At 39.9% G+C, this 24,312-nt stretch overlaps 1 protein-coding gene across 3 annotated transcripts in view; it reads right to left on the minus strand.

Annotated features, from left to right (window-relative positions):
- SMC5 (structural maintenance of chromosomes 5) overlaps positions 1 to 23,158 on the minus strand; it is a 52,388-nt gene extending 29,230 nt beyond the window's left edge. Inside the window, exons 1-14 of one of the 3 annotated variants that reach the window (XM_014057175.2) lie at positions 22,944 to 23,157; positions 20,211 to 20,352; positions 19,220 to 19,272; positions 18,491 to 18,653; positions 17,362 to 17,496; positions 15,602 to 15,742; positions 9,752 to 9,913; positions 8,652 to 8,723; positions 6,742 to 6,997; positions 5,970 to 6,124; positions 5,000 to 5,113; positions 1,265 to 1,359; positions 521 to 653; positions 103 to 276 (exon numbers count right to left, since the gene is read on the minus strand). In XM_014057175.2, the coding sequence (XP_013912650.2) occupies positions 103 to 276; positions 521 to 653; positions 1,265 to 1,359; positions 5,000 to 5,113; positions 5,970 to 6,124; positions 6,742 to 6,997; positions 8,652 to 8,723; positions 9,752 to 9,913; positions 15,602 to 15,742; positions 17,362 to 17,496; positions 18,491 to 18,653; positions 19,220 to 19,272; positions 20,211 to 20,352; positions 22,944 to 23,122 (1,974 nt within the window). In that variant the 5' untranslated portion in view covers positions 23,123 to 23,157. Of the gene's footprint in view, positions 1 to 102; positions 277 to 520; positions 654 to 1,264; positions 1,360 to 4,999; positions 5,114 to 5,969; positions 6,125 to 6,741; positions 6,998 to 8,651; positions 8,724 to 9,751; positions 9,914 to 15,601; positions 15,743 to 17,361; positions 17,497 to 18,490; positions 18,654 to 19,219; positions 19,273 to 20,210; positions 20,353 to 22,943 lie in introns of those variants that run through there. The other 2 variants (XM_087715997.1, XM_014057177.2) reach the window with 2 other exon arrangements.
- Positions 23,159 to 24,312: the final 1,154 nt, after the last annotated feature.

The following is a 24,312-nucleotide window of genomic DNA, read 5'->3' on the forward strand; positions in this document are numbered from 1 at the left end:
GAAAAACTACAAAGGACAAAGACATTTTAGAATTAAAAACACCCAAAACTTCAAATAAAAATGGAATCTTGCTTTCTTGAAACATTACAGAAATTAACTTACATTTTTTTTGTCTTCTAACTGTCTTCTTTTATCTGCATCCACTGTAACAGTAAGATACTGTGCTGGCCTCAGTGATGTATTAGTGGAAACAGACTGGTTTGTATAACGGGATATTTTTACTGTGTACTTTTCTTCTGCTGTGTAGATTTGCTTAAGTTTTGTTTCCTTTATTACCTGTACACAAAAACAAGTGACAAAATGAATACAACAGGAAGTAAAGAAGTTATCTGCAGCTCCAGGAAGTCTAGCTGCTGTCAGCTAAGGAATTTCCTGGCAAGCTGAAAGGAGATGGATGGTGTATCTTTCTTTGTTACTCTCATAATATTTGGTTAATGAAATCTTTTTTGGCATTTCACCATGGATCACTATTGTTTTTGTCTCTCAGCTGGCAATGGAGATGTTCAGACATGCATCTCACCCTTTCAATCATATTCCTAGTCTTCTCTGTTCCTACAGGAACCTCATAAATATGATACTGATGACACAGATAATTCATCACAGGAAGGGGAGCATCGAATAACTCCCTTAAGTAAGAGAAAAATCCGTATCGGCTGAAAAAAAAAAGAGAAGAGAAACAGGTAGACAGCTTTTCTGTTACTATTAATACATATATTCCCAGAGCAATGAAGCGGAGATAGAAATGTGTGGACAGGAAGCATCTTACATTTACTAAAACAAACATTATGCAGTACAAAAACTAAATAGTGCAATTTTTTTCAGGTTATAATTGTACCATAATCTAATTGTGTTGATTTTTCTAATCAAATAAGTTAATTTTATTTACAAGTTAGAAACTATGTTATCAAGTAAAAAACATTATTTAATTTCAAAAGAAAACAACAGTCAAAAAGTAGACATATGCAATTCTTGGAATATTTATAGACAAACCAAGAAAGCTAGTTGGTGACTTTGGGCCAGTCACTCTCTCTCAGCCCAATATACCTCACTGGGTTGCTATTGTGGGGAAAATAGGAGGAGGAAGTTGTGCTGGATATGTTCAACATCTTGTTACTTGTAAAAATAATAAAAAACGTGGTGCAAATAAACAAGTAGAAACAAAAAACTATAAAAGATAAAACTACCAAATCAAGCACTGTATATCACTTTTATATAGTAACACACATTTTATTTATCTATCTTAACATAGAGCTGTAATACTTACTACAGTTCTTCAATTGGTTTTAAAGGTCTTTTTTCAGCAAATGATTCAGTAGGTGCACATACAGCATTCACTCTTAGTTTGCGATTATCCCGCATCTACAATAGGTTGCACCAATAAAGAAAATGTGAATTCATTTATCTTAAAAATTATTATTATTATGCAATTGTATCACAGCGGCCAGTTGTTTCACCGGATTTGGCATTGGTTACTAGTCGGGCCCCACCCAGGGGCCTAGGACGTCGTAACGTATTTTCGTAATATGCGTGCAGATCCAAGCAGTGCAGCTTTTTGCATTTGACTGATGGTGATTTTGTCAATTTTTAACTGTTTTAAATGTAATTCCAGTGCTTTTGGAATAGCACCCAGTGTGCCAATTACCACTGGAATTACCACTGCTGGTTTGTGCCATAGTCGTTGAATTTCGATTTTTAAGTCCTGGTATCTTGCGATTTTTTCATGTTCCTTCTCGGCGACCCTGCTATCACCTGGTATTGCGATGTCTATGATTGTGACCTTATTTTTCTCAACCAGTGTGATGTCTGGTGTATTATGCGCCAGTATTTTGTCAGTTTGTATACGGAAATCCCACAAGATCTTGACCATCTGATTTTCGGTGACTTTTTCAGGCTGATGTTCCCACCAGTTTGTTGCTGTTTTAATATTATAATTTTTGCACAAATTCCAATGGATCATTTGTGCTACTGAATTGTGCCGCAATTTTTATTATTATTATTATTTATTATTTATAATTATTATTATTTATAATATTATATATTATTTATAATTATTTATTATTATTATAAAATTATTATTATTATTATTATTATTATTATTATTATTATTGCGTATGATATTTCTTTCTGAATCTAAGGATATTCTTTCTGCATTGCCACTGTATACAAGCAGTTCTTGATTACCACTTACTTCATTTAGCAACTATTTGAATTTGTGTTGGTGTAAAAAACACCAAGCTTTGCAACCAATCCTCGCATTTGTGACAGTCGCAGCACCCTCCTGGCACGATTTCTACTTATGTGCTTCATACCTGACCTCTGATAAGGAGAGTTAATAAAGATTGTCAAAGTAAAACCTAAGTCACAGTCATATAATGTCTTGCTGAATGACACTTTAAAGGCGGCGGTGGTGAGACCCCTTCTGAAGAAGCCATCTTTGGATCCAGCCGTCTTAAACAACTATCGTCCAGTCTCCAACCTCCCCTTTGTGGGGAAGGTTGTTGAGAAAGTGGTAGCCTTTCAACTCCGGCGGTCCTTGGAGAAAACCGATTATCTAGATCCCTTCCAGTCGGGATTTAGGCCTGGCTACAGCACGGAAACCGCTTTGGTCGCATTGATCAATGATCTCTGGAGAGCCAGGGACGGAGGTCATGCCTCCGTCCTAGTGCTCCTTGACCTCTCAGCGGCCTTCGATACCATCGACCATGGTATCCTTCTGCGACGACTGCGGGAGGTGGGGGTGGGAGGCACTGTCCTACGGTGGTTCTCCTCTTACCTCTCGGACAGGTCGCAGTCGGTGTTAGTCGGAGGGCAGAGATCGACCCCTAGGCCCCTGAATTATGGGGTGCCGCAGGGTTCGGTCCTGTCCCCCCTCCTGTTTAATATCTACATGAAGCCGCTGGGTGAGATCATTCGACGGCACGGGATAAAATACCATCAGTATGCGGACGATACGCAGCTGTATCTGTCCACCCCGTGCCAACTCAATGAAGCGGTTGACGTGATGTGCCAGTGCCTTGAGGCTGTTAGGGACTGGATGGGGCTTAACAAGCTTGTACTCAATCCAGATAAGACCGAGTGGCTGCTGTGCTTCCCTCCTACTAATTGGCCAAGTGTTCCATCTCTCAGGCTGGGGGGTCAAACAGTACGCCCCTCAGACAGGGTTCGCAATTTGGGAGTCCTCCTGGACCCACAGCTGACTCTTGAACACCACGTGTCGGCTGTGACCAGAGGGGCATTTGCCCAGGTTCACCTGGTGCACCAGTTGCGTCCCTACCTGAACCGGGAGGCCCTCACAACAGTCACTCGTTCCCCTTGTGACCTCTAGACTGGACTACTGCAACGTGCTCTACATGGGGCAGCCCTTGAAGAGTATTCGGAGACTTCAGCTTGTCCAGAATGCAGCCGCGCGAGCGATTGTGGGTGTACCTCGGTTCACCCACGTAACACCTATCCTCCGCGAGCTGCACTGGCTGCCTATTGGTCTCTGGATACGCTTCAAGGCGCTAGTCGTTACTTATAAAGCCGTTCATGGTATTGGACCTGGATACTTGAGAGACTGCCTGCTGCCAATTACCTCCACTAGACTGATTAGATCCCACAGATTAGGCCTCCTCCGAATCCCATCCACTGGCCAGTGTCGACTGGCGACTACCCGGAGGAGAGCCTTCTCTGTGGCTGCTCCGACCCTCTGGAACGAACTCCCCGTGGATATTCGAACCCTCACCACCCTCCAGGCCTTCCACAAAGCTCTCAAAACCTGGTTGTTCCGACAGGCCTGGGGCTAAAGAGCTGTTGCCCCCGTCTCGAATGGTATGACTGTTGTGAGTTTTTAAATTATATATTGTTATGTTGTTGTTTTTAAATCTCTTGTCTGTATTCCCCTCCCCGGTTCGAGTTGTGAGTCGCCCTGAGTCCCCTTCGGGGGAAAAGGACAGCATATAAATTTAATAAATTGAATTGAATTGACCATGGGGATTCACTTAACAACCAAAGCAGCAGTGAGGTCATAAGCATGTCACGAGTACAAGGTATTTCATGAGCAATCATGGCACTTAGTGACACTTTGCCGGTATCAATTGTGGTTGTTAAGCAAAGACTACCTGTATAAGATAATTAAAGTACTAAATTCTATGTATATTTTTGCTTTCTTTTCAAATGGTAAAATTAAGCAAAAATTGTTCACAAGTATTTGAGAATTATTATTAACTCTGTATCAGAAGGAGCACTGTTACATCTGTTAAGGAGACAGTCCTATTAAGATTGGAAACCTGTCTTAGAATAGTATTCATAAAATTGCTTGTAACTTGAACAAAAGCCAGCAATGATTAAATATTTAAAAATCTACTACAATCTTACAATTAGTAAATGCACATGATGTAGGAAATAGGTTCTACTTTATTCTGTGAAATGAATTGTGTGAAGAAATGCATCCAATTCTGATTGCACACATTGTAGAGGTGTAGAGAAATGAAATAGGTTACTCTGGAGACAGTAGACTATTACTGTGTGTTGACAGTATTGAAAAGAAGCTGCATCTTGCACCAAGCAAGAGTTTGATATTAGGACAAAGTTGGTGAATGGCTTTTTCTATACTGCTATAATACAACTCCAAGAATTTCTCATTAGTGATCACCCTGCTGGTGATCCTGGTAGTGTCTATCTTATGTCCTTTGAATGATTTATCGGCCACTAAAAGCAGAATTATTATTGTAAACAAGAATAACAGTCCATCAAGCTAAGAGTAAGGAAACTCTCCGTCCTTGCTCTGTGTAACCTGAAGCTTCAAATATTCATCTTTATTGCTGAACAGAATAGATCCCCCTCCCCAATTCTACTTTCTCAACAAGACAATTTCTGGCTGTTGGTGGAAATGCTATTTAATTAAGCAATGTTAGTGCTACTATAATGCCAGTAATGACATACAGTGCTAGGTGCCAAGCGCCTACTTATTATTAAGTCTCCCAAACAGAAAGAGTCTAACAATTTAACAGAACTTTACCTCCTTTAAAAATATTTCCATATCTTCCTTCAATTCAAAGACAAAGGCCTTCATGTCATTAGCAGAAATGTGATTTTCTACATATTTAGAGTGTTTATTATCTTTCATATTGATCTAAATAAGAAGAAACTAAAGTTACAAAAATATTTGCATTTAATAATTTTTAAATAATGTACACTATTCCCTCCACATAATATGTTGCTATAGAACAGGGGTCCCCACTTCAACTCCCAGAATTCTCCAGTCAGCATTCTGGGAGTTGAAGTCCACAACTTTTAAAGTTGCCAAGTTTGGGGACCGCTGCTGTAGAACATTATTGTAAAAGGCTTCTTACATATCAATCAATACAGCTTTGACTGTACAGAGCAGAAAGTCAGTTTGGAGGGTCTTCACAAAACAGTGCAACTCTTCTCCAACGATCTATACTGAACAGTATCCATTAAAGAAAGTTGTTATACTTCATATATATTGTAGCCATGAATGCTACAATGAATGAGGACCCGGATTGTTGTTGGGGGCAATATGCTGACTCTGTAAACCGTTTAGAGAGGGCTGAAAGCCCTATGAAGCAGTATATAAGTCTAACTGCTATTGTTATTGCTAATGCAATGAATCCCCATTCAAAGGTTACAATTTGTGAGCATATTATTACCTTCACATAATAAGCATGATGATATAACCTCAAAATTAAATAATTAAAATGTTAATGTATCACAATTCTGACATTTTTTAGAATGCTCTTTATAACACAGGCATATAATAAAGCATCAGAATAAAAAACTTTGGTTTGATATTTTATACTTAAATTTCATGTGACAAATTATATCGAAATAGCTAACTTAAGATGTCTTAATACACATATCCCAGTTGATAATAAAATAATGGATTATTTAGAAAAGTTTTTAAAAATAAGATTATAACGGAAGTAATGATTAATTTTTAGTAATAACACTGAAGTGAGTCAGCTTACTGAAAGCAACACAGGGTCACAGACGGTTCTTTTAAATCGGTCTCTATTCTGTCTTAGCCACATAAGAGCATCATGTGTATCGTGGAATCTCCCTTTCAGCTTCTCTTCCTTTATATTCATCAGATTTTCAAATTGAGCAATGCGATCTGCTATACCTGTAATTTTAATAACCCTGAAATATTTACTGTATATATGATTGCAAATAAAGCTTTCCTCCAACTTTACTAACAGACAGTGAAGGCATACTTAATTGGATACTTTTCTGTTCTTCTAACAGAGGTTAATGTTTGTAAGAACTTAATGGAGATTTATGAACTATTCCTATGAGATTATCCAATAAGAGTTGCTGAATTTTCACCAGAAAATAAATGTATAATAATTGCTATTCAAAAGATGTCTAAGAATCTAGCTCTCATAGTAATAACCACCCTTTTCTTCAACTGATTATCGTTAATATAAATTATAACTAGAGAATAAGACAAAATCCAAGATATTTTCACATACTTATAAATCTCATTCCCCAAAACTATTCCCCAACATCTAGCTAATATTAGAATTTCTAGGAATATTCCATAAAGAAGTATAATGTGAAAAATTAAAGACATTCAGACAGAAATGCTTGGTTGATGCCAGGATCCAAAGTTTACAAACAAATTGCTTGGATCTCAGTCCTTCTCTGGACAGAGAAGGTAGGTTGTCATTTATCAATATATGTTTATTTGTTTGGAACTCAGGTTGTATGTATGGCAAAAATATACTTCAGCACTTTTACCTTTTCTTTCTTTTAGCAAGTTCTCCCTTTCCCTACGGAGATCATTTAATTCACCATCAATATTTGCCTTCTCTTCCTCCAACTGTCTAAGGTTGGCATTAAGAGAATTCATTAAAGGCTGAATGTTCTCAGCATTATCTGTGTTTTTAAGCTCATTGGTCCAGTCTTCTATCATCTTACGAGTATTTTGTATTCTCTTCTGCCGATCAATTTCTGCCTCTCGTTTCATCCTTAAAGCTTGTTTAATATCTTCAATCTAAAAAATGCAAAGAAATATTCTCCAGAAATGCCAATAAAAAAAATTTCATTATAAAATCGCAAAAGACTTACTGTTTTAATTACTCTTACTACCACAATGAAAGTTGTTCTGTCACACAATTCCAAAATTTCAAATATGAGTGATTCCAAGCTTATTATTTTGCATAGTAGAAGTAAAGTAAACAAAATGGGATGGCATATATAACTATGGGAAATGATGCAGCCAAATATTCAAAGAAAGTATCTGTGTTCTATAATTCCAAGGTGCTCACCTCTTATCTAAAATGTATTTTTTTAAAAAAGTCAATATACTCTACAATAGATACTGTGTATGGAATAAAATGATTGTTAAAAATTACCGACGTTGGAGATTCTCAAATTGTGAACAGTGGTCATTGAAGGGGTCACAAACAACTGGAGGACTGGATGCAAACATTATTATTTTTTTGGCTAATCAGGCTTAAACTGGAAAAGGAGCAGCATAGTCAAAACCTGCTCCACCTTTGCTAGGGTGCAGTCACAGTGGACTTGATATAGGGCTTGGGTGTCAAATTCACAGCGTCACATTGCTGTCACGTGATGATTTTTCCCTTTGGGGAGCTGGGGTAGCCGTAGCCTACGCATGATGCATCCGGCCTGCGGGCTACCAGTTTGATACCGTTGATCTAAGGAAATCCTGAGTGCTGTACAAACTCTGCCTGCACCAGTCCACAATAAGCTTGCCCAGACAAGTAAAGACTAGAGCAAGTTGACAGAATTAGAAAGTGCTTTGCCTGGGTGATATACATAACTCATTTTAGGAGGGCATTGTATTACACTTTAAGACCCCTGAAGTAATTGTAAAAGTAACTTATTACTTTTACAATTATTATTATCATAGTAAAATTCAACATTTATATTCTTGAAGGTTATGACAAGATTGAATTAATATTGCAGATTGCCATTCATACAATGGGACTCCTCTTTTTCCCACTTCACCCCCCTGAGGTTGAAGTTTGGGTGACAGGTGAGAGATTAGAGGGGAACAAGAACCTATTTTGTCAAGTCTGTCAGCAACACAATGCTACTACAGGTAATCTCCATTTAAAAGCCACTCAAACAGTGACTTCAAAGTTATAATGGTGCTAAATAAGGTGACTTACAATGTTTCCTTATAACATTATCTATCTATCTATCTATCTATCTATCTATCTATCTATCTATCTATCTATCTATCATCTATCTATCATATATCTGATTTGTTGGTTGCTCATCTTACCACAAGGTTGTACTTGTCACAGCATTCTTGCTGTGTTTGCAATTTTGATGCTTGGCAACCAACTCACACTTATGAAAATTGCTGTGTCCTGTGATCATGTGACTGCTATTTGTGATCTTCTCTCCTGGGTTCCAACAAGCAAAATCAATGGGGAAGCTGGCAGGAAGTCACAAATGGTGATCACGTGACCACTGAATGCTACAACCACACAGGATTCACCTAATGATGGCAACTGGAACTGCCTCAACTACGCACATAAATTGATGTGATCACATGATACTGTGCTTTACAACCACATTGCTTAGCAAGGGAGTTATCAGTCGCAATTACCAGTGTTAAGTGAGAACTACCTGCAACTACAAGTCAAAGCCTTTTAAGGGAGTAAAAAACTTACTTGCTTGTCTTTTTTCTCCAAAGCATCCTGTTGCTGTTTACATTTCTGAGATGTTTCTTTGATGGCTGCAATCTGTATGAGAGAATTTTAAGTAAGCAGTGTGTTCTAGTGAGTGAATTTACCAATTAATATAGCACCCAAGAGTATGAGCATGCCACATTTTTAATGTGAACAGACTGTATATAGTTTGTTCTTTATAGCTCTTTATAGTTCATGGAGAATAATTATCACTTGATACAAATCTGTAAACTATTATTGTTGAGTTTATCAACTGCAATTTGAACAGCTGAAGTCTTATGGAATCATTTTAAGGATTCAACCTAAACTGGAAATATTTATTAAGAACAGGGTTTCTGTTTGGGTTACAGGTAAAGTTACTGGACTGAGATATCACAGACTGAGACCAAATTTCTGTTTTCCTCTCAGTGAGTACTGCACTGAGATATCATAGACTTCCACAAGCAGAAAAAATAATAGTGAATGCCTTAAAAAGAATGCTTGGCAGAAGTTTACATGCACTCGTTCAATATTCTAAACTTTCAACCAACACAACACTAAAAATGGAATTAGTTAACTGTCTTAAGTTATATTTTCTCCAGTTGCAGAATGGAACAAAGACACTGGTACAGAAGAAAACTTACACCCTGGGATAAGACCTTCAACTTATTTAAAGAACAGACCTTTTGGTTTGTTGAATTAGAGATTCAGTCAATTTATGATTTCCAAGTCCCAGGGCTGCAGAACACATTTGATGGTTTAAATTCTGCTAAAGCTAATTATCACTTTATCCTAACAATGTTCAAGTACTGTGATTAATTACAAATTATCAATTAACATCCACAGGATGTCAGATTAATAGCTGATCTAGAGAATGCTTTCCCATAATGCATTAATCTTGAAATGGAGGCTTGTTGGACAACTAAATTGCATGAAATCTTTTCTTCTATGATTTTAACCCAATTACCTCTGAGAGTTTTTAATAAACTGTTTCAATTTTAAATTTCATGACTACAGGCTACATTCCTGTAACTTTTTTATGTATATTAATCATTTTGACTTAAGATTTCATGCAAATGTGATACAATGACTCTAAAACATACCTTTTCCTTGATGTTGTCTTCCAGTTTTGCACATTGTTTCTCGGCTTCTTTCATCTCATGAATCATAGGAGCCTGAGTCTGTTTCAATTTTTTTAAATCTTCCTTCTGTCTATCTCGTTTTTTTTTAGCCTCTTCATACAGCTTCCGTGTTTCTTCATATATCTAAAAAGCAATGCATGCAAAATAATTAGTGATACTGCACCAACTATAGGGTGATACTACCTGATTTTGCTTCTTTGCTCACATTTCATATTTATATAATTACTATACGTTACCTTGAACCGAAATAGCTTAACTAGGCATTCCTTTTGCAAAGGAAAAATAACACAGCCTTCATCAAGAGACCACCAGATGGAGAAATGCTCTGTTATACTGCACTGTTAGCTAGATTTTTATTTGACATTATGATCAGAATTACAACACTGCATAAATGTTAAGTGCCTGAACAATTTTATAGTGAGTTTGCTGTTTGTAATACTTGCACAACTGTTTGCTTTTTAACGAACATGAACTACTTGTTGGTCTGTGTGTGTGTGTGTGTGTGTGTGTGTGTGTGTGTGTGTATGTATGTATGTATGTATATATATATAACAAATATTTCATTGTCTTGTAAACTTTTCCTTTTTTCAACGTTTAAAACAGTTTATTTTTGTCAAGATGACTGCTATGCATTAAATATCCATGAATTTCTCAAACAAGCTAAAGGAAACAATGTAGCTGTCAACCCTGAAGATGACCTGACCTGGGCATTTTAAGGCTTCAGTGTTGCCACATTGGAGCTGAAGGATAGGAAGGGGGGTGGGGAGAGATAGCTGGGGTTTTGTAGTCAAAACAAAATACTGGAAATCAAGGACATTTTCACAGCTGGTCAGAAGAGGAAAGTTGCCAGGTAACCAGACAGGACCTTGACTGGACCATGTGACTGTTTGGGAAAGGGGAAAAACATTTACTTTTAATTAGGTGAAATCCATGGGAATATTCAGAGAGGGTTTTCACTAGCTTGTGCCAATATGATATGTCAAATAAAACTATTCTGAGGAAACTACCTGTCTTGGAATTCTGTTTGCTATGCGTGTATTACTTGGAACCCTGACATTAGCATTTTAAAAGTATTATGAATTTAATTTGGGGATTATAATTTCAAAGGTATTTTTCTTACTTTTTTAAATAGCAGCAGATTGATGCTATACAAATCATATTCAAGAATTAAATTTTATGTAGCTAATCAAATTCTGGACTCTCACTCAAACCTTTTTGTAATATTCAATAGTATTTACTTAAAAAGGCATGTCTCAATTTGCCTGATATTGAAGCATAGAAGCAGTCAGGTTTTAAAATATTACAGCAAAATGAAACACTATGACTTTAAAATAGTGTTCATGATATTTAAAGTGGGAGCAGCATAATGTTTTTCTTGAATTAAAAGAAAAACTGGTACAATCAGAGTTCAAGCAGGTTTAGGTTTGGTTTAGGTTTCGTTTTATTTATATGCCGCCCTATTCCCAGCGGAACTCAGGGCGGCGCACAAACCCAAAGGGGGAAAGGGAAACACAAAAACTACAAATACAAGCATTTAAAAATAACCAACAGACACACAAATCGAGAGGGGAAGGGAACTCATCAACCCCAGGCCTGCCGACAAAGCCAGGTTTTAACGGCTTTTCAGAAGGCCTGGAGAGAGGTGAGGGTCCGAATCTCTGCGGGGAGTTCGTTCCAAAGGGCCGGAGCTGCCACAGAGAAGGCCCTCCCCCGCGTAGTAGTCAGATGGCATTGGCTGGTAGACGGAACCCAGAGGAGGCCAGCCCTGTGTGATCTAATGGGTCTTTGGGAGGTAATTGGCAGCAGGCGGTCTCTCAAGTACCCAGGTCCAATACCATGAAGGGCTTTATAAGGGACGACTAGCACCTTGAAGCGTATCTGGAGACCAATCAGTAACCAGTGCAGCTCGCGGAGGATAGGTGTAACGTGGGTGTACCGAGGTGCACCCACAATCGCTCGTGCGGCTGCATTCTGGATGAGCTGAAGTCTCTGAATGCTCTTCAAGGGCTGCCCCATGTAGAGCGCATTGCAGTAGTCCAGTCTTGAGGTCACGAGGGCATGAGTGACTGTTGTGAGTGCCTCCCGGTTCAGGTAGGGATGCAATTGGTGCACCAGGCGAACCTGGGCAAATGCCCCCTGGTCACAGCCGACAAATGGTGTTCTAAAGTCAGCTGTGGGTCCAGGAGGACTCCCAAATTGCAAACCCTGTCTGAGGGGCATAAAATTTCACCCCCCAGCCTGAGTGATGGAATACTAACCAAATTTTTGGGAGGGAAACACAACAGCCACTCGGTCTTGTCTGGATTGAGTGCAAGCTTGTTAACCCCTATCCAGACCCTGACAGCCTCCAGGCACTGGCACATCACGTCAACCGCTTCACTGAGTTGGCACGGGGCGGACAGATACAACTGGGTATCGTCCGCGTATTGATGGTATTTTATCCCGTGCCGTCAAATGATCTCACCCAGCAGCTTCATGTAGATGTTAAACAGGAGGGGGGATAGGACCGAACCCTGTGAGACCGCATATTTCAGGGGCCTAGGGGTCGACCTCTGCCCCCCGACCAACACCGACTGCGACCTGTCCGAGAGGTAGGAGGAGAACCACTGAAAAACGGTGCCTCCCATCCCCACCTCTCGTAACCGTCGCAGAAGGATACCATGGTCGATGGTATCGAAGGCCACTGAGAGGTCAAGAAGCACTAGGATGGAGGGATGACCTCCATCCCTGGCTCTCCAGAGATCATCAGTCAGTGCGACCAAAGCGGTTTCCGTGCTGTAGCCAGGCCTGAATCCGGACTGAAAGGAATCCAGATAATCGGCTTCGTCCAAGGACCGTCAGAGCTGAGAGGCTACCACTTTCTCAACAACCTTCCCAATAAAGGGGAGGTTGGAGACTGGACGGTAGTTATTCAAAATGGCTGGATCCAGCGATGGCTTCTTCAGGAGGGGTCTCAGCACCGCTGTCTTCAATGCTGGCGGAAAGAAGCCCTCCCAAAGAGAGGCATTCACCATCACCTGATCCAGCTCCGTGTCACCTCCTTGCTGTTCACGACCAGCCAGGAGGGGCACGGGTGCAGTACACACGTGGTGGCACTCACCGCTCCCATGGCCTTGTCCACTTCATCAGGAGCAACAAGTTGAAAGTCAGTCCAGAGATGTCGTTCAAGGCATTCCCCCGGTACCCCGGCTGGCTCTGCGCAATTGGAGTCCAGGTCCATCCGAAGCCGAGCAACTTTGTCCGCGAGGAACTGGACATATTCCTCTGCTCTACCTTGTAGGGGATTATCCGCAACCCTCCCATTTAGGAGGAAGCGGGTCACCCTAAACAAGGCGGCAGGGCGTGACTCAGCAGACACTATCAGAGCAGCAATATAGGTGTTCTTGGCTGTCCGTATTGCCGAGAGGTATGCTCCGATGCAAGCTTTTAATAGTGCTCGGTCTGACTCGGATTTACTGGACCTCCAGCGGCGCTCTAGGCGTCTCTTTTGGCGCTTCATCTCCCGGAGGTCCTCGGTAAACCAAGGGGCCCTCCTGGATCCACTGCCGCAGATCGGCCGTAAAGGCGCAATCCGGTGGAGAGCCTCAGACGCTGCCGAGTTCCAAGCAGCAACTAAGGTCTCCACTGGACTGCGGGCGAGAATATCAGGAATAACACCAAGCGCCGTCTGGAAACCCTGAGGATCCATAAGACGCCTGGGGTGGAACCACCTAATCGGTTCCTCCTCCCTACAGCGGGGGATTGCTCTCCAAAAGTTGAGCCTCAGTAGGAAGTGGTCCGACCAGGACAGGGGCAAGATCTCACTACCCCTCAAACCAAGATCACAGCTCCACTGCTCCGAGAGAAATACGAGGTTGAGTGTGTGACCCGCTGAGTGAGTCGGACCCTGGATTACTTGGGTCAAGCCCATGGCTGTCATGCAAGCCATGAACTCCTGCGCTCCGTCAGAGTGTTTGCCAAGTGAAGGCAGATTGAAGTCCCCCAGTATCATAAGTCTGGGGAACTCAACTGCCAGCTCAGCTACTGACTCGAGGAGCGAGGGGAGGGCTGTCGTCACACTGTTGGGAGGCAGGTACGTTAACAACAAGCCCACTTGACCTGCAAGGTCCATCTTCACAAGCAAGGACTCACACCCGACAAGCTCCGGAGCAGGGATCCTACGAGGAACTAAAGACTGTCGGATAACAATGGCCACTCCCCCGCCCCTTCCCTGGGATCGCGGTTGATGAAGCACCTGAAAACCCTCTGGGCACATTTCGGTGAGGGGGACTCCTCCCTCCGGGCCCAGCCAGGTTTCAGTAATACATGCCAGGTCTGCCCCCTCGTCTACAATTAGGTCCTGGACGAGGGGAGCCTTGTGAACCACAGACCTGGCATTTAGCAACAGCAACCTGAGACCAGGGTCCTGACTACTCACGCCATCTGGCCTTGGAGTGGAACTCACAGGGCCGGAAGGAGGGATCCCTCTGACATAGGGAACCCTCCTTCCCCGGTAATGGCTTGCCCTGAAGTTCCCGCCATATCTGCCCCTCCCCAATATGACCCCAATATTCTGGCCCACTCCCGCATCTATGGTTCCTCCGCCCTCTCCCCCGGCCGCCGAATTCACCGGCAGGCCCTTCGACACACACATCCAAGGGCCGGAACCAAGCAGATGGTGGATTAATCTGTTTTGACTTGCCACAATAGAGAATCATCTCACTTATGCAACATATTACTCTAAAAAAATAACAACTAAGAGAATTGGTACTAAAAACATTGTAAAGAATCTTGTAAATCTAAATCAACAGATTTCACAAGGGGAATTCTCTGTTCAGCAAGGAATTTAGACTGTTTATTTCTTTTCTTACAATTCATTATCATAAAATAGGCTGAAGAGATCCTTCCTTATATAGAGAGAGTAGAAAGGTTTCCAAAACATTAACCCCACTATAATGAACGTGCTCCTGGGGGTTACTTTTCATTTGTCACAGTTGTCATTTTACAGTTTGTAGCTGGTCTTGCCTATACTCGGAAGCTAAGTAGAATTAGGCCTGATTAATGCTTGGGCGGGAGATTCCCAAAGATTATCATGGCTATGGCCTGGACCATCGATGGAGAACCTTTTTTCCCCACGGGTGCTAAAAGCGTGCATGTGCATGTGTGTGCCGGCACTCATAATCCAATGCCCCATTCAGGCCCCATCCCACCATGCATGTGTGTGCCCCACACACACCCCCGCACATGCGCATGCAACTACCGTTTTGGTGCTAACAGGCCTCCCTGAAGCCTCCTGGGACCAAAAACTGGCAGGTGTGCCGCACTCCACCCCCCCGTTTTGGTGCTAGCAGGCTTCCCTCCTGGAATCAAAAATGGGGCCCGGGAAGGCACTGCTTCCCCCTCCATCCTCCGCACTGTTCTAAAATGCTCAAATCAGGTTGCAGGATGAAAACAAAATCTTAACTCAATTCCAAGAAAAGAAGAATTTTAGGAGATACATATTAGATGCAAATTGGGAGACGTGAGAAAAAGTAAATTTTTCATAATTTCATTTTGAAAATGTTACTATTTTAATAATTTATTCTGCATTTGATAATTATGGAAATTATCAAAAGGGCATATTTAAAACACTTACAAACAGCTTGCAATCTCCCTTCTTTGTTACCTTGAGCAGACATTTGTTGGACAAAATAGATTACAGATATTTGACATTTGATTAGCTTCCAACACTTTCTTGCTATGTTAGCCTTGCTTTTGTGCATGTGTAGGTCAATGTGTATTTGTGTTTAAAAATACATTTTCAAATCTCTTTAAAAAAAATTAAGAACTTACCACGAATGGCCTTTTTTTCTCTAGCATTGCAATTGAATCTAGATGGTGCTGACGTTCATGATATCGCTCCACATCTTGCTTATACCTTTCATTCTTTTGCTTCATTTTTTCTAGATTGCTACTTTTTTCTGTGCATGAATTCTGTCAGCACATATAGTTTAAATTATTTACATGACAAAAATTACAAAGTTAACTCTCAGGTTATTGTTGTTCTACCATCTACTTCATTCAATTATGTACATGAGAAGAACATAATTAATATTAGTGCCAATGGGAATTTTATCTCCAGAAATAGAACTTATTCTGCAACATGCAGGTTAAAAACAGAAAGGTCAACGGGATTGTAGTCACATAATCACTATGGTAGATTGTAGTCAATTATCTGCTCTCAATTTCCACCTGCTGAAGGGGAGAGGCAATTTTAAACAATTCTCCCTTCATTTCCTACTGGCAATCTGGCAATAATGGAAATCTTCACTGGACCATTGAACATTCAACAAAGGGACACCATTTGATACAACCCAATATACCTTTGATTATAATTCAGATTAATTCAGAATTTCTGGTCTTTGCTTTGAATCATCTGAGATCCATATAAATGCATTAACAGAAGCCAAATATTTCTTGAATGAAAATGTTCAATCAATAATATAATATATGCAGGTAGTCCTCAATTTACAACGACAATTGAGTCCAAAATTCTCGTTGCTCAGTAGGCAATTATTACTGTATTTTTTTGTAGTATAGCACACACCGGAGTATAAGACACATCAAGATTTTGAAAGAGGCCAATTTTTTTAAAAAAGTTTTTGCACACTGCAGACCTCCCCAAAACGGTCAATTTTTCGACAAAAAAATTAAGGGCATACATAGCCTTTAGGCTTGTAGAGTACTCATGGGGGCTGGGGGGAGGGGGGCAAAAACGAGCAAAAAATGGACTGTTTTTTTGTCAAAAAAAGGGCATGCATAGCCTTTAGGAGGCTTATAGAGTGCTCCTGGGGGTTGTGGGTGGCAAAAAATGGCCTGTTTTTTGCTCATCTTTGCCCTCCCCAGCCCCCAGGAGCACTCTGCAAGCCTTCTAAAGACCATTTTTGTGGAGGGGGCGTAGTTTCAGGAGGCAAAAATAATGCTATATTCAGTGTATAAGATGCACCCAGATTTTCAGCCTCTTTTTTGAGGGGAAAAGGTGTTTCTTATACTCCGAAAAATATGGTAAATGAGTTTTGCTACAGTTGTTAAGTGAATCACTGCAGTTAAGTGAGTCCTGCAGTTGTTACACAAATCTGGTTTCCCCTATTGACTTTGCTTCTCTGCTGGAAAAATTACAAATGGACCCCGGGCCAGTGCAACCATCATAAATACATGCCAGTTGCCAAGTGCCTGAATTTTGAACACGTGACCATGGGGATGCTGCAATGGTCATATGTGTGAAAACCTTTTTTTCAGTGCTGTTGTAACTTTGAATGGTCACTAAAATGGTTACAAATTGAGGACTACCTGTGTTTTCTACTTATTAATGGACGTTCACTTTCCCTTTTCTATTTTCCCATTAGAAATTAACATAACTCTTAATTCTGTATCTTAGTAATTTATAACTGAATTAACAAGATATTCCTCAACCAAATTCTCTCCCCCAACTTTCACTACCTTATTTTTCGGAGTATAAGCCGCACCAAGGTTTTGAAGAGGAAAATGCAGCCGGCAGTCAGCAAAATTAGTCTGCAATTGTAAAGCTGATACAATACATATTAGACCCTTACTTCTAGTTCTCGCTCCCTCTGTCTGAAGTTTTTGAGATCACAGTGATATTTGTACATCTCTGGTGGACCAATGGATTTCTCGGTAGCTTCAAGTAACTCAATTTTGGACAATTTTGCAAATTCTCCAACTTTATCCTGCAAAGCAGATGTGCAGTATTTTATGTGTATAAATGCATTCAATTATATTTTACATTAAAAGACATGAACTTTGAACTAATATTAACATCCAGCTATTTTTATCTCTTCCTGCCATCACATAACAATTCTGGTAGGTTCCAGACAACAACCTTGGTATCCATATGTTAACACATTCACCCAAATAAGGCTTTTGAACATGTTGATTCTCTACCTTACCAACAGACTGCACTCTATCACAAAAATATACTTCCCACGCAGCTTTGGAATGCTGGAATCAGAGACAAACCAGCAAAGGTCATGGCCAGAACACAGTTTCAACTGCTACAGATGGTACTATGGTTTTCCCTGTGAGATAGTAGCAGCGTATTTCACATACAGGCAAGTCACACAGCTGAGAGTGTTAAATAACTGTGTACACTGTAAATAATTTCATACTTCTCACAGAGCACAAGACTGTAACCAAGACGTACCTACTGCAGAATTTCATTGTGCAAGAAATCTTCCATTTACCCTAGTACCATTCAGAGAAATTACTTCAGTTATGCTAATATAAATGAGAGAAGCCTAATAAATCATAGCACCATAAAGCTGGAAGGGGCCATTTATGTTATTCAATCCCTTACTGATGTGGAGATTCAAATTAAAGGAATTCAAAAAGAAGGCTATTCGATTTCTGCTTGAGAACACCCAGTAACTAGCAACTAGTTTGTCTAATTGATTTCCCTGTTAAAAATTATAATTTTTCCCAATATTTAGTCATAATCCTATTTTCTGTCATTTAAATCCATTATGTCAGGCACACATTGGAATGAAAGAGGTGGTAGTATAAAGATGATTGTTTTTATAACTTATCCTGTTGCATCTAGTAGCTAATTATCAGGTAGTAAACATTTATCTTGCACAGGATTCCTCATATCATTACATCCTTTATTATTTCATTTATTGAAATTGTTAATATTTATATTTTCTTTAAAATGAAAAATATTCATACCTGTGGAAGAAACTGGCATAGATTGCCCACTTGAATATTTAAAGCAGATACTTGTTCCTCCACCATTTTGAGAGTACAGGGATTTTTATTAAGAAACCAAGTTGACTGATTGTTTGATACAGACATTTCTCGTGTGATAATAACATTGTTCGGCATCTTATACCTAATGGTCAGAAAATAACTGTTACATCTTACCTTAGGCTATGATAATATTTAGCACTATATATGTACTATTAAAATAAACATGTATATCTCAATGTTACACTTTCTCAACAATTTTTCAGTAACATTATTTTTATGTACAGGTAGTCCTCGACTAATGACCACAACTGAGCTTAAAATTTCTGTTGCTAAGTGAGACATTTTTAAGCGAGTTTTGCCTCATTTTACAACTTTTCTTGCCACAGTTGTTAGTAAATCACTGCAGTTAAGTTAGTAACATGATTGTTAAGTGAATCTGGCTTTCCCACTGACTTTGCTAATCAAAAGGCTGCAATAGGTGATCATATAGCCCCGGACAATGCAACTGTCATAAATATGAGTCAATTGTCAAGTGTTTGAATTTTGATCACATGACCAGGGGATGCTGCAATAGTCATAAAGTGTGAAAAATAGTCATGTCACTTTTTTTCGGTGCCACTGTAACTTTGAATGGTCACTAAAAAACTATTGTTGAATACAACCTGTACACTTGTGAAAACGGGCATATAAACAAGTCACATTACTCACACCTCAATTTCAACTGTTCCTTTATTGCAACCTCGCTTCACATAATGACCAACCTGAACAAAAGGAAAAGATACACAGAGATGCTTAATTTAGATGTATTGCATACCATTGCATATTATGAAATACCTAAATAGAGTTGTTTAATATAAATTGGGACAGGATACCAGTGAAATGAAAAAAGAGTAACTATAGAGGCATCATTTTTGGTTACCTAAACTCAACACATAATCTAGCAGTACTTAGCTCTCTAACTCATGATAGAAATCATAACTGCTAGTACAGTGCAGTATTTATAACCCAAATATGTAGTTTAGGAAGTATTATAAAAGTAAAAAGAGCAGAATTTGATATTTAGTTCGCCCTTGAAATCATTACAGTTAAAACAATCCAGCTTTAATAGATGCAATTCAGTATTGACATAACAAAGGAGAAAGAAGAATTAAGGAGTAGCACCAATGAGCACTGTAGCACAAATTATACTGAAGGACAACAAAACAAAACATTCCAGAGGCTAGTTGTTTAGAAAAAGGAGTAGACAAAATAAACCAGGCTCTCTCCTGGTTCTATTAATTAAGGAATGCCTTAGTAGGAATTAGAAAGCAGGCTGTCTTTGTTGGGGCAACTGCCGTCTAGAATACGAACACCCTTGAGGTTCTGGTCCCCCCCACCCCATTTAATTACTTTTAACAGAGCATTTAAAATGTTCTGGTTTTGCCACTTAGTTTAAAGTAAGCAGGGATCCTTTTTATCTGCTGGTGGCAAAAAGAGTTGGTTGCTTTATACCCCAATAATACTATCTTTTGGGTTAAATGTGATTAATGAATAAATATGAAAATCAATTCTGAAAAACATTGCATTAACATTATTATACAAATGGCCATCATTTATTTGTCATGTATTATATGGAAGTTATTTTACATAAAGATATGTTACCAAACAAAAGTCCAAATGACATCATATGATTCCAAACAAAACCAAACCAAATCCTCACCTTATCAGCTCGTCCTATAAAGGAAGGTTTTCCTGCCAATCCAAGGCATATCGCACATACAATGCTTGATTTACCTGTCCCATTAGCTCCTACTATCATATTTAGATGAGGGCCTGGAAACACCACACAGTTATCATAGGTTCTGAAAAGCAATTTTAAAAAGAAATGTTTATACGAAAGTTATTTTAAAGATAAAAAACAGAAGATATGCCTTCAATAATTCATTTTTCCCTATTTTTTCACTATTATTTTGAGTTCTCATCAAAATAGAAAATAAAGCAAAGAAAGAATCTAACAAATATACTGTATTTAAGATAATCTGACTTTCAATTTTAGCAAAGAAACAAAGAAAAATAAAATCATATGCCACAGTTCATCAAACAAAATTAATGTATCTTAACTGAAACAAAAATTCTACCTAAAGCTAACTTTTTAATGCTAGTCTTTTAATCATCAAAAATTTGCAATACTTCCTTTAGAAGTGGGAGTTATATTCAAATCTTTTATGGCAAAAGACAAATGTACTTTTGTCTTACATGGTGTGAAGAAATTTATATTATATGGTGTGAAGAAATTGAACAATGAGTTTTTCATTGCAAATCATTTGTCAATTCAGTCTCATAGTATAGCATTGAGCACATACTTGGGCAACTTTAATAAAGATTGTCAATCATTAGGGCTAATTATTAGCTCCAATACCAGGAGCAATATGCCTCTCAATACCAATTACTGAGAAACATGAGCAGAAAATAGGTAATATTTGGCTTTGATTACAGTGAATATTTGATTGGCTATTGTAGGATGAACATGTTTAAGTGGACTTTTAATCTAATTTAGCAGGGACCTTTCATAAACACTTGCAAATTAAGACATCAGTGACCAATTAATAAACATTATAGAAATAGCACACCTTTATTTAATATAGTAACTATAAAGCTGCCCTGGGGTATTCATTATTATTCACTACCAAAGCAACTTTTACTGGATTTCAGCTTTTCAGCCCACTGAGTGCATGTTTATTTAGTGACCTCACTCAAACTAATAGGCCATAGGTCTATCTAATTTGCACAGCAGTATCAATCCCATGCTCACTTACACAAAAGCCCATCTCTTTGAATTTAGAAGTCTGGATTCCCCAATTTTGTCCCCTCAGATATAATGGCTTAAAACTGCTTTCACCTCCATCCAAAACAAGTAGCCATACTGGTTTCAAGTGGAAGAAATTATACTCAACAACTATCAGATATATGTTGGTTTGGAAAATGCTGCTTTAAGTAAAGAGTCATAGCCTCTTTAGGTAGTCTATGGCTAGTCTAGAGAATGAAGGACTAAGGAGTGACGATAGCAGTATTTGAGGGGTTGCCACTGCAGGAAGTTATCACCCAGCCCTCTCCCAGAAAAAATGAAATATCCTAGGAAATATTGAAAAGGCAGAATATTTCTCTGGATGTTAAAAGGAAGAAACATGTTTTAAAAGACAGAATAGCTTCCTGCAGCTTCCTGCCCATCCTCCTTTGTCAATGAGCCATTAAAGCCTGAGCTAGTCCACTTTACATAATAAAGAGTTCTCCCCTTCAGCTCCAGAGTGATGGGATTAAGGCATGATAATATTGGCCCTTTACTCAACTGACATCTGAGAGCTCAGCCAAACCTGGATTCAAAACACAGCCTACAGAGTTGCCCCTACATGGCCCCATGGGAGTCTTACAACCAATCAGAATACAAGCTCAAGATCAAAGGCCAACTTCTCTTCTTCCCTTCTCTTCTCTACCAACATTGAAGCATGTGATCACATTTTCTGTTCAGGACTCAAGCCATGTGGTCCTGTCCACCATTAAAACCATCTTTCCAAGCAGCCTCCATGTCTCCAGTGTCTTTTTCCCCACTTGGAGCCGAACCCAGAAGGACATTTCTTCCAACACCACAAAGAAGAGGGGGGTCAACTTTTTTTTCCAAAGCACCAGAAGCCAAGGCAAGAAACAACGGACAGAAAATAATTGAGAGAAGCAACCTGGAATTAAGGAAAATAAACCTTCTTAACAGTGAGAACAATTAACCAGTGGAAAAAGTTGCCTCCAGAAGTTGTGGATACTTCACCATTGGAGGTTTTAAGAAAAAATTGGACAACCATTTGTCTGGACAACCATTATTATAGGCTATCCTGCTTGAGTAGGGGGTTGGACTAGAAGACCTCCAAGGTTCCTTCTTTATTCAGTTTGATTAACTTCCTGTTCGTCCTTTCCTGAGGGAAGTTGAGGGGCCCCAGGGAGCACTACTGTACAGGTGACAAGGAGAAATCAGAAGCCGTGGGCTACCGACTCACTACTATGCACCACAGACTCTCTATTCGACTCCAAGCAACTACTGCCTTTCCGTTTAAAGGCAATGGAACGTCTCTAGAACGCTCTTAGGATCTGAGGTAAAGATGAGCCTGGTTTTTGTGATGGGGCAACTACTGCTGATAACAAAAGAAGACATCCAGGCCCTCTTGGATTTAGGGTAAGCAAGCCTGAGCGCAGCCGATGAAAACCATGCAGGACTACCACCGAAGAACCCACGAGGGCCGTCACGAACCCTCCGGTCGCGGGTGGGAAAAGTTTCCCGAGAAAATAGAAAACCCCGCCTCTTGGCCTTGAAAGAGGCCACGCCCACTGCGCCTCATTGTTTTTTTTTTCTCCCCCCACCGTTATTGGGCAGCCGTATAGCCGCTGCCCGTATGCCTTTCGCACTCACAAGAAGTTTTCCATGGAGATTCTCACGATAGCGCCCTCGACGAACGATGGACTCGCGCTTCGTCGATCGCCCGATCGCGACTGGCTGTCCCTCGAGGTTCGTTTATTAGAGCGATTTCTTCCGTCGCTGCTCCCCGCCGCCTCAGTATCTTCAGATTTACGCTTGCCAGAGGCCGCCATCTTTGCCGCCTCCCGCAACAACTAAAGTGAATTCTGAGGTGGGCTAGGCGAGCGACAATGCGCGCTCGATTCCCATTGGTTGCTCTGATCTCTCGTTAAGCTGCCGGCGGATGTCATTGGTTACCACAATTCCTCCGCCTCGTGAGTGTTTCCGTTAGAAGAAACAGGACACCATTTCCGTGTTTTTTTCTGTTGCTTACCGGCCGGGGAGGAAGCTCGTGAGATCTCAATGTCTATTGGATGGTGAGGAAAATAAGGGCGGGAACGAGCGTTTTCACTGGCTGCGAAAAACAGTGGGGCGTTTCTCTGTGAAACCTTGAGTTATTCTGGAAGCCGTTGTGCAAATAATTCTTAATCCTTAATAATTTGCAAGTAGACATGTTAAGTACATTACGAATTAGGATTAGTAGATTTGGACGGCAGAAACTTGTCCTCTTGCTATCTTAACGGTCGTCCCCAATTTATGCGAGGGAGAATTTTTGATCCACTTAGAAAAAGCCTCCCTGATGAACTAAAAGTAGTTGCTGGTGGTTACGAAAGGAGGTAGGCGCGCTAGTTGGGAGCAGAAAAAAATGAGCATCGTACAAAACTGATAATACATAGTTTCTAAACCAAGCCATGTTAGTGTAGAATAGGATTGCAAATTACAGTTATCAATAAGTGTTACAGAAGTTACCGTGGCAGAAATTGGGGTTGAACACAAGCATCACATGACGTTTATCCAAGACTTCATTGCTTTTTTTTTTAAGTTCCTCTCAGAATTTAGCATAAACTGAGCTATAAACTTGGCTTTCCATGGGAAAGTCTTTTGTGTGCATCATTTTCCCCCAGCTTCATGTCCTCCAGATTTGTAAAATATTCTGTTACTGGTTAATTGGGATTATATTCTAAAATATTTAGACCAGAGGTGTCCAACTTTGGCAATTTTTAAGACTTGTGAGTTTCATATCCCAGAATTTCCCAGCCAACCTGAGATCACAAGATCATGTGAGGAAAGATACGAAAGGTGAATTGATAATTTGATAGAAAAAAAGGGAGTAAACATGATGGTAGAAAAAATGGCTTTTTGCTCCCTCTTTTTTTCCTATCAAAAGTTCAGTTCACTTGTTTTATTTTCCTGCGCATATGCTTATCTCATTCTGGAGTGGAGATTGCAAGTTAAGATTAAAACTAGCCTACTTTTTCTGGAG

The sequence above is a fragment of the Thamnophis sirtalis genome, unplaced genomic scaffold (genome assembly GCF_051295495.1).
Source record: "Thamnophis sirtalis isolate CommonGarterSnake01/CBP01778 unplaced genomic scaffold, rThaSir2_p1.2 scaffold_5, whole genome shotgun sequence".
NCBI lineage: Eukaryota > Metazoa > Chordata > Lepidosauria > Squamata > Natricidae > Thamnophis > Thamnophis sirtalis.